Below are 10876 nucleotides of genomic sequence, written 5' to 3' on the forward strand. Positions count from 1 at the left end.
CTAAGATAATAGGTTTTTGCAACAAAAAATTATGTTGTAATAAACTTCAAATATTTTAATAATAATTTTGATGCAAGAATATATATATTGTTGCAATAAAAAATTGATTGCTTCAAATATTTTATAATAATATACTATTACTTCATGAATGTTATTTTAATAGATTGAAATAATTGACATAAATAATAGATATAAAATTATTTCAAATATATCTTCGTTTTATAGATAATTATTTCATTTTTTTCTTTGCAATAGATTGTAAAATAATTGATATAAGTTTATGGCAATGATAACTTCATTGTAATAAGTTATCAATTCAAAAGTTTTGTTGTAATAAATTGCAAAAATAATTGGTATCAAGTTATTGTAACAATATATTTATTTTAAATTATTGCAAAAATTTTCCCTAATACATTAAGGTATTAAAACTCTATTCCACCTCCAAAATTATATGTTATTGCAACTGGTATCACTACATCCACTTCCACCGCCAATTATAAGTTATTGAAATTTTTCCACTTCCACCGCCAATTGAAAGTTATTGAAATTTTTTCTATTGCAACTTGAGAGAGCTTGTGATCTTTGTATTAGTTCTAGCTGGTATCAATGCCAATCATGTGAACAACCAAAATGTCTAATGCCAAAACTTATTACTAGTTAATTAGTTTTTTTTTTTTTTTTTAAGCAGCTTAACTTTGTTCATATTTTGACATGTCTAGGGAAAGGAAATCAAAATCTCAATAATTGATACCAGACTTAAGTATTGATTTTTTGTTTTTCTACTCAAGGAAAGCAAGATTAAAGAAGGGATTTATTTGGATAATATAAGGCTAAATGACACGAAAGACTTATATTCTAGTATTAATTGATTTTTTTATGTTAAATATATATATATATATATATATATATATTTAATGTTATTGGTATCTACTATTATTGCAGCAAAATTCAAAAACCTTACATTTAATTATCGTGATGAGTATTCATTCAACGACGTAAATGGCCATGGTACTGGGTGTGCCTTAGTGGCAGCTAGGACCAAAAGTGAAAAAATTTTGTTCAACACTTTTCCTGAAATCATTGTAGGTTCAACTCCGTCAGCAAGAATCTATCCATATAAAAGCTATAGAGATGAGAGAAACCATGATATTTTAAGGATTTTATTGCTGCAATTGAGCAAAGAGTTGACGTGATTTCTATATCAATTGCAATTCAATGATATTGTGGTTGGATCATTTTTGGCTATGAAGTCTAATATACTAACCGTAGCTGCTGCTGCTAAGAATTATGGTCCTTCGAAGGCACTACTAAAAACACGAGTTATAGCCATGTTTTTAAAACACGGCTTTGCTCCTAACCGTAACATATGAATTATGTTATTAAGGCATTTGTATATTGTAATTTCATGGGTATTGCTTCCATTTTCACCTAATGCCCAAAAAAAAAAAAAAAATCAATACAATAACATTTAAGTTATTGCAATTGTTGATGCAAGTTATAGCAATAAAAAATTATGTTGAATAAACTCTAAATATTTTAATAACAATTTTGATGCAATATATTGCTTCCATTTTCACCTAATGCAAACAAAAAAAAAAAAAAATCATTGCAATAACATTTAAGTTATTGCAATTGTTGATGCATGTTATAGAAATAAAAAATTATGTTGTAATAAACTCTAAATATTTTAATAAAAACTTTGATGCAATAATATAAATATATATATATATATATATATATTGTTGCAATAAAAAAAATTGACTGCTTCAAATATCTTATAATAATAGATTATTACTTCATGAATGTTATTGTAATAGATTGAAATAATTGACATAAATAATTCATATCAAATTATTGCAACTATATCTTCGTTTTTATAGATAATTATTCATTTTTGTCGTTGCAATAGATTGTAAGATAATTGATATCGGTTTATTGCAACGATAACTTTGTTGCAATAAGTTATCAATTCAAAATTTTTGTTTTAATAAATTGCAAAAATAATTGGTATCAAGTTATTGCAACAATTTTCCCTAATACAATAAGGTATTAAAACTCTATTCCACCTCCAAAATTACATGTTATTGCAACTGGTATCACTACATCCACTTCCACCACCAATTATAAGTTATTGAAATTTTTTTCTATTGCAAATTGAGAGAGCTTGTGATCCTTCTATTAGTTCTAGCTGGTATCAATGCCAATCATGTGAACAACCAAAATTATGTCTAATGCCAAAACTTACTCCTTTTTTTTTTTTTTTAAGAAGCTTAACTTTGTTCATATTTTGACATGTCTAGGAAAAGGAAATCAAAATCTCAATAATTGATACCAGACTTAAGTATTGATTTTCTATTTTTCTACTCAAGGAAAGCGAGGTTAAAGAAGGGATTTATTGGGATGATATAAGGCTAAAAGACACGAAAGACTTATATTCTAGTATTAATTGATTTTTTATGTTAAATAAATATATATATATATATATATATATATATATAGTGTTAATGGTATCTACTATTATTGTGGCAAAATTCAAAAACCTAACATTTATCGTGAAGAGTATTCATTCAACAACGTAAATGGCTATGGTATTGGGTGTGTCTCAGTGGCAGGTAGAACCAAAAGTGAAACAATTTTGTTCAACACTTTTCTTGAAACCATTGTAGGTATAGCTCCATTAGCAAGAATCTATCCATATAAAAGCTATAGAGATGAGAGAAACCATGATATTTTTAAGGGTTTTATTACGGCAATTGAGCAAAAAGTTGAAGTGAATTCTATATCAGTTGCATTTAATTTTACAAAATCATATAATAATTTCAATGATATTGTGGTTGGATCATTTTTGGCTATGAAGTCTAATATACTAACTGTAGCTATAGTTGGAATTTTGGTCCTTCGGAGGCATTACTAAAAACATGGCTATCGGTCCATTTCGTCTATAGCCGTGTTTTTTATAGCCATGTATTAAAGCGTGGTCTAAAAATCATGACAATAGATCAACAGGTCTATAGCTGCGTTTTTTCAAACACAGCTATAGATCTTAATTTAGCCACGCTTGTTAAACGCGGCTATAACCCTTTTTTTCCCCTAATTTTTCCATAGCCGTGTTTTATAAATGTAGCTATAGTGTTTTTTTTTTTCTTATTTTCTTTTTTCTTTTTGGGCAAATCACAAATTCTTGTCTACAATATTCATCTTGTTAACATATTAACTTGTCTACAATATTCATGTTTATATATTCCTGTCTACAATATTCATCCTATATATATATTTATACACACACATTCAAATTAACATAGCAATATTCCTATCTACAATATTCATTCATGATTAGCCCCAAAAAAACACAAAATCACACAAAAACCACAAAGAAGTGTATATAAAGGACGAGAAGCCCATAGCCAAGGCATCACAAGAACACTATGTAGAGCAAGCAGTTTAATTACCTCAGTTGAATGTTCTTCATCCCAATTTTCAATTAAACTCTCCAATATATAAGGAGCATCATGCATTTCTTGATGGACCTATAGTCGTGTTTCAAAAGCGTGGCTATAGGTAGTCTATTTAAAAAAAAAAAAAAAAATCCAAATAAACCTATAGCCGCATTTCTACTTAGAAATGCGGCTATAGACTTAACTTATAGCCACGTTTTAAAAATGCGGGTAGGTCTGTAGTTTAAGTTGTGTTTCTTTAAAACACAACTATAGGTTAGCTATAGCCGCTTTTTTTGTAAACAGGGCTATAGCCCACGTTTTTTGTAGTGAGGCAATAGTAAAAAAATACTGCACCATGGATATTAATAGTTGGTGCCTCTTTATCAAAGAGACATTTAATTTAATTTACAGAGATTCTTATTAATTTATAGTACATCTTCCTTTTTAAAATGATAATAATCTTTCATTATGTTTTCCATCGAGCCTGACATATGTGCACCCGGAGTTGAGGTTTGTGTACTTAACTGTGGGAGGGTAAAATACTAATAGGCCCATGTCGATGTCTACATTGGGCCAGGGGCCCAATCCAAGGAAAATCCCTCCTCGGCCATGGGAGAATCCTCTTCGGCTGAGATATAGCCTAGGGTAAAAGAGGCAACATACCACTAGTAGCAACATTCCATATCGTTCCACAGGTCAGGAAAAGCACTAAAGCAGAAAAAGACAACGGAGAAAATGGAATAGTCTAAGGGAAAGGCTGCCACTATTGCATTTAGTGCCTTGTGCCTAACAGAGCCATACTTCTCTGTCCTTACAACCACTCCCAACAACTGAAAGGAGAGGCTGATGGGACAAGTACCTACCCTAGAGACCCCATTCAGGAGGAAGAAAACGACTATAAAGAGGGAATAAAGAGAAACAGAAAGGGGGAGGCTCCCCCCAACATACTGGGGATACCAGGAAAAGGTCATCGGATCATGCCGAGGACCAATTTTCTTTGGTAAACTCGGCCCATGAGGAACACCGCGATGATTGTTGTCCATACACTAAAGCCTAGCTCTTTGGTCCACTCTCTATAAATTCATTGTATCAGGCTCACTGGTCTAAGGTCCCATGCATCTTGGGTTTGGCCTGAAAAACGTGTCTCCACATTAACATTCATCATGAATTAAATGATCAATATTATATCGTACATGGAACTTCTTTTACTTGCCCACTTGTAGCAGCAAAAGCAATACTAACTAAAAGAAAATTAACTAAATTCCTACATGATGTGTGGTGCAACTTATTATTAGTTTTCTCCAATATTTCAATAAGTTTACAAAGAACCTTATAACTTAATTAGTTGGCACCTTAATTTCCAATAGAGACATTCATGATTCATATCTCCCAACTATCAATATATATATTAAAAAAAAAAATTGTAATCTTTATTTATTTTATAGACAAAATAGAAATCACACTATATATATTCACAAATTGAAAATTGCATGATATAGTGGTTAATATAGATAAGCATATTTCATGCCTGCTAAAAAAATGCATATATCTTTCAATTATTGTTTCTCACATAAATCGTAGAAAAATTATATTAAAATTTCATTATGTTATAACAAAATAAATGTACTTATTTTATTACATACACACACACACACACACACACACACATATATATATTACATGTGACTGAAAGGAGTTAGGAAATTTAAAGGACTAAGATTTATTTTAGTAAATTCACAAATATTTAATTTTTACGGCTTTTGTGTCAATTGTTGTCAAAGCAACTAAACATGAGTAAGAATGTTATATTCTAAATTTATTATTATTATTCCAACTAAAAATTATCTCTTATATAGGGTTTATAAAAATAATCATATAAATTTATTTGATATAAATAATTAATGCACAACTATTGATAATTAATATAAGCATTTTCTCTATTGGCTAATTTAATGAACTAATACTTTGATATAAATGCAAACTTTGTTGATTTAGAACCCTAAATAAAGAGAACTTCGAAAAATGTGTCACATAGCACAATCCTATACTCTTTAACATGAGGTGTCTGCTTATATATTTATTTATACTATTGTGGGCTTAATTCATGTATTACATTTTATTTTATTCTTTTAAGCATGACTTAAGCCCATGTGACTTATGGTGGAAATTGAGAAAGTGTGGTTTGGAGGGTATGGGTCGGTTCCTTTCGTACCTTTTGCATGAGCCCAACTCATGCGTGCTACCAAGTGGGCAAGGGACACTAGTAGCACCTTAAACTCATGGAGGAGGTCTTGTATCCAAAATATACACCCCAAAATAGCTTTTATGCTTTGAGTGACTGTGACCCAACTTTTCTACTATACCATTTTTTGCCTAAAACACATAGCTAACCTTAAGTGGCTGGCTTGGTCTACTGCAACTACCAAATGCAATCTCCAATGACCTGCTATGTCTAGAAAACATCAACCCATGAATTTAGGCTACTTTATTTTCCAAATTATGCAAAAAGTAAGGCATCCCTCTTACCTAATTAAATCAAATCTGACCATAACTTCTTTGATCCATACCTTAGGGTTCAAAACCTCTTCTATTGACCAAAAATAGTCACTTAAAGCACCCTAAGTTCAATACAAAAGGCCCCTATTAGATTCAAAATCAACTAACCACGTTCTACCCACAGACTTGAAACTTCAGAGTAAAAGCCCATTCAGCCAGTCAACAATATCACAATTCCAAAGTTTGGGAGTGGAAATATGGGTATAGGAGAACCTTCCCTCTCTTCCTCATAACCTCTCTCAATTTCCTCTTCTCAGTGATTGTGGGTCGAAGTTTCAGACCTGTTGATCCACGTTTTCCCCATAGAGCTGAAACTTGAGGCAAAAACCCACTGAGTCAGGAAACATTCTCACAATTCTGAACCTTAGGAGTGGAAATATGGGTACAGGAAAACCTTCCCTCTCTTCCTCACAACTTCTCTCAATTTCCTCTTCTCGATGACTGCGAGTCGAAATTTCAAACATATTATATTTTTGTACTTTTTCTGCACTTTTATTATTAGCATTTTGATTCTCTTTTGTCAAAGCACTATTAGCCTTTTGTTCATTATACATTTGGAATTTTGGACTTTATTCTCTATAATAAACACTTCTAAAGAACCTAATGGGAGATTTGGGCTAATATCACATTTTTGGCCTTTGTTGGAAAAACGTCCCCAACAACTATATATAAGAGGTTTCCCCTCTTTCAATTAGATTTTTATGTGGTTCAAAAATACCCTCATTGTTGAAGGGCAACTTCATTTAGAAATGGAGTTATAAATGTAAAATAACAAATTTCATTTTGAAGTAAAAAAGAGAACTCTTAAGGTACGTTTGGTACACTGAATATAAATTATATTAAAAATAGTAATCTTTATTGCTGGGAATAGAAAACATTATAATGAAATAACTATTACTATTCATAAGTTTGGTTGTTACATATGGAAAGTTTGTAAATGATGATGTATAAGGAAACTTTATATTTTTGGAAATATATTAATTTTAAAACCTATTATATGTTCAAAGAAATAGCTATTACATCCATTTTAAAGAGGAATTTCTATCATTCAATTTAAAGAATAATTATTTCAATGTAATAACTAATTCATGTAATAAAGATGCAATCAAATGACCAAATTGCTATTACACATGAATAACTATTCCATTAAAGGAGTTATTACAGCATACCAAACGTACCCTTAAAATTTAGGATTTTTTTCCCTTTACATTCGAAAAAGAAATTTATTTCTAAAGTTTATTCTTTTTATTTGTTTGACAAATAAAAATATATATATTTCTAAATTATAATATATGTAAATTATTAATCTTTACCAAAAAAAAAAAAAAAAAAAAAGAACCTTTGATCACGCGTGTAAGCATGCATTCAAAGGCTAGTGTGTGTGTAAATAATATATATATATATATATATATATATAAGCTACTGATAATAGTTCTTTATTAACAGATCAAGACACCAATCGATTTTTGATATACGCGAGATTCAACCTCAAATTTATTATTCAACCATGAGCGGTTTTTTTTTTTTTTTTTTTTTCACTAAATTGACACATTTAAGGACCAAATTCACACATAATATAAAAGGTAAGGACAAAATACCTAATTTACCATAAATAAATAAATAAATAAAATAATAGGGTTAGAAAGCGTTAAAAAAGGTTTTATTAGTCTTAACTAGCAATGAAATTATAGAATGGCAATTCCAACTCCAAATCCAAATCAAAAAGCAATGGTGGCATCAGTGAGGGCAATCGGATTGGCGGTCTCGACTTTTATTAACAAATCGAGACACCAATTAATTTTTAATATACGCAAGATTCAACTTCAAATTTATTATTCAACCATGAGCGGTTTTTTTTTTTTTTTTTTTTTTTTGGCACATTTAAGGACCAAATTCACACGTAATATAAAAGTTAAGGACAAAATGCCTAATTTACCAAAAATAAATAAATAAAATAAAAGGGTCAAAAAGCGTTAAAAAAAGGTTTTATTAGTCTTAACTGGCAGTGAAATTATAGAATGGCAGTTCCAACTCCAAATCCAAATCCAAATCCAAATCGGAAAGCAATGGTGGCAACGGTGAGGGCAATCGGACTGGCGGTCTCGGCTTTGGTTCTGACATGGGCTTTGCATTTCAGGGGCGGCTTGTCTCTCTCTTCTCTCAACAACAACAAAGATCTCATCTTCAACGTACACACAAACTCTCTTTCTATCTTCATTTCATTTTTTGAATTAAAGATCTCATCTTTTTCCCCTTGAATTTACCTATATTTATGTTTGTTTATTAGGTTCATCCTGTACTAATGGTGATTGGCCTCATTCTCTTCAATGGTGAAGGTACTTATCTCTTCTCTCTATACTCTATCAGCTTCAATTAAGCAATTAGTTTTTTATGTTAATTACTGCACCAACAATCACTGCTTAGCAGAAACCGGGTTGGTCAATTTTGATTCTGAAACCATATCTGAACTAAACTTGCATATATAACTTGGGAATCTGTTATGCCAAAATGGGTTTTCTTCTAAACAAATCCCCATTAATTTTTCACAAATATAAAGATGTATGTGGTGCCCTGTAATTTAAAATCTTATTTCATCATGTTATTTAGAATCCCATTGCACCCAATAAGAAATGACATCGGATTTTAAATGATGGGGCACCATTTACTATTCTATATTTGTAAAAAACTAGTCTTCATAACGAAATGGTTCCTCCTTGATTTAGACACCAATGCATGAGAGGGTTACCATTATGAAATTTCAGCTTATGTTTAGAAAGTTCATGGTTGGTGCATCATAATCATCATGATTTTTGACAACAATAACCACCAAGCCATGGTCCCAAAATTTTGCGGTTGGATATAGAATTATAGATCCTCAATAGCAATGCATAATAGAGTGACTAAATTTTCTGTTGACCATCAACCTACCACAGCCCTCCTTTTTCTGGACTTGGAACTAGCTGTGAACAAAATATATGATACTATGCATAGACAAATGCGGAGTTAATCACAATCATTATTGTTATTGTTATTACTATTACACTGCAATTTCAAGAATATTTTTGGCGCAGTATTCAAAAGCTATTTTGTGTATCTTGTGTGCGTGCTCCTTATACTAATCATGTTTCATTCTCTTATCAGCTTGAACGCTGGATATTAGGTAGGAAAGATGTTTAAAGTTGTTTTTTTGGGGTTTCTACCAATTTAGAAAGATCATATAAACAATGTAGAAATCAGATAGGTAACATGGTTAACTCTTTGTGGTTGTTGCAGCAATGCTAGCATACAAGACAGTCTCAGGAACTAAAAGCTTTAAGAAGGCAGTGCATCTTACATTGCAATCTTTAGCATTTTGTTTGAGCTTGATAGGGGTATGGGCTGCTTATAAGTTTCACAATGAGAAGGGCATTGACAACTTCTACAGTATGCATTCTTGGTTGGGTCTGGCTTGTCTGTTCCTATTTGGCATCCAGGTTTGTTCTTCCCATCCATCTGCATCTATTCTCTTAAATGGATCTGAATCTTCTGCTGATGTTTATTCAATTCAATCTCTCTATTAGCATCATTTCCCTTGTGCCATACATCTATTCACATCAAATAACTGAAGCACCTTCCTATTCTTGGATATTAACTCTAAATTAATGATAAGTGTTTGAATGCCAATCCTGAATACTGACAACCCTATTGGAGAATTTAGTGAACTTTCGTTAACCTGGGTTTTTATATTTATTTAGTATTTATCTTTTCACTTTTGGATATGTGCAACAACAAGAAGAGATGGGAAAGATTTCCAATATTTGCCCTATTTTCCTTCTTCCAAGGATAATTTCCTGAATTCTAACTTTTGTTCATGTAGTGGGCTGCTGGCTTTTCAACCTTTTGGTATCCTGGTGGTTCAGTAAGCAATAGAGCTGCACTGCTTCCCTGGCACGTGTTCTTGGGGATTTATATATATGGACTAGCCATTGCTTCAGCTACCACTGGAATTTTAGAGAAGGCTACATTCTTACAGACCAACCAAGTAATATCACGTTTCTCTACTGAAGCATTGTTGCTTAACTGTTTAGGTATGCTGATCGTTATTCTTGGTGGTTGTGTTATTCTTGTTGTTGTCACTCCTACTAATGCCAAAGGTGATAGCTACAGACCAATGGACTATACAGTTCAGCATTCAGTTGTGTAGTTAGTTGATTTGGAGATGCTATGTAACTTGTCTGAATTAATCGGGGATTTTTGTGCACTGATCCTCATGGAAATGGTAATGATAGTATCTGCTGAAGGTTAAGTATGCCGTGAAACCTCTCTTTCACTCTCTCACAGAAATTTTTGTAGACACATCAAGTAATTGGATTTCTTTATTGTTTGATCAATGTAAATTGTAATTGTAGTCACTTTCATTACTTAACAGGATTTCTTTATTGTTTTAAGATACAACTAGAAGAATGGAACGACTTGATAATTGAGTGTTCCTGTGGAAAATTAAGTACTAGAATTCAAAAGGCATTTGTAAAATGTGTGTAGTTGAAATAAAATGTTAAGGTAGATAAGTGAAAAGACCAGGAAAGTGGGGTTAAAAATGAAAAAAAGTTGCTTAAACATGAAGGTGATCCCTATTGATGAAACATGAGGGAGAGTTGCTTGAGACTGTTTGGTCATAAGCAAAGGAGACCAATTAGTACACCAGTGGGGAAGAGTGAGTTAATTCAAGTCAGGGAAATGAAAAAAGAAACAACTATATAAAGGTATACCTAAAATAACATTAGTAGAACTAGTAAAATAAGATTGTCAATCGAGGAGATAACAAGGAGTATGACTTTGGATATAATGGAATGACAAAAAGATTCATATGATTGATCCTGATTAATATGTTGATAATCCAAAAT

At 31.4% G+C, this 10876-nt stretch overlaps 1 protein-coding gene across 2 annotated transcripts; it reads left to right on the forward strand.

Moving 5' to 3' along the window:
- Nucleotides 1–7688: 7688 nt before the first annotated feature.
- On the forward strand, nucleotides 7689–10393 carry LOC115971227 (probable transmembrane ascorbate ferrireductase 2). Of its 2 annotated transcripts, XM_031091111.1 has the most exons (5): nucleotides 7689–7710; nucleotides 8031–8182; nucleotides 8281–8329; nucleotides 9267–9466; nucleotides 9850–10393. In XM_031091111.1, the coding sequence occupies exons 2-5, from the start codon at nucleotides 8060–8062 to the stop codon at nucleotides 10174–10176; spliced, it is 699 nt and encodes a 232-aa protein (XP_030946971.1). In that variant the 5' UTR covers nucleotides 7689–7710; nucleotides 8031–8059; the 3' UTR covers nucleotides 10177–10393. The 2 variants fall into 2 exon arrangements, with proteins under 2 accessions (XP_030946971.1, XP_030946897.1); XM_031091037.1 differs by lacking the exon at nucleotides 7689–7710 and having other exon boundaries at nucleotides 7992–8182.
- The last annotated feature ends 483 nt before the right edge of the window (nucleotides 10394–10876 follow it).

The sequence above is a fragment of the Quercus lobata genome, chromosome 1, assembly GCF_001633185.2.
Source record: "Quercus lobata isolate SW786 chromosome 1, ValleyOak3.0 Primary Assembly, whole genome shotgun sequence".
In the NCBI taxonomy this organism is placed as follows: domain Eukaryota; kingdom Viridiplantae; phylum Streptophyta; class Magnoliopsida; order Fagales; family Fagaceae; genus Quercus; species Quercus lobata.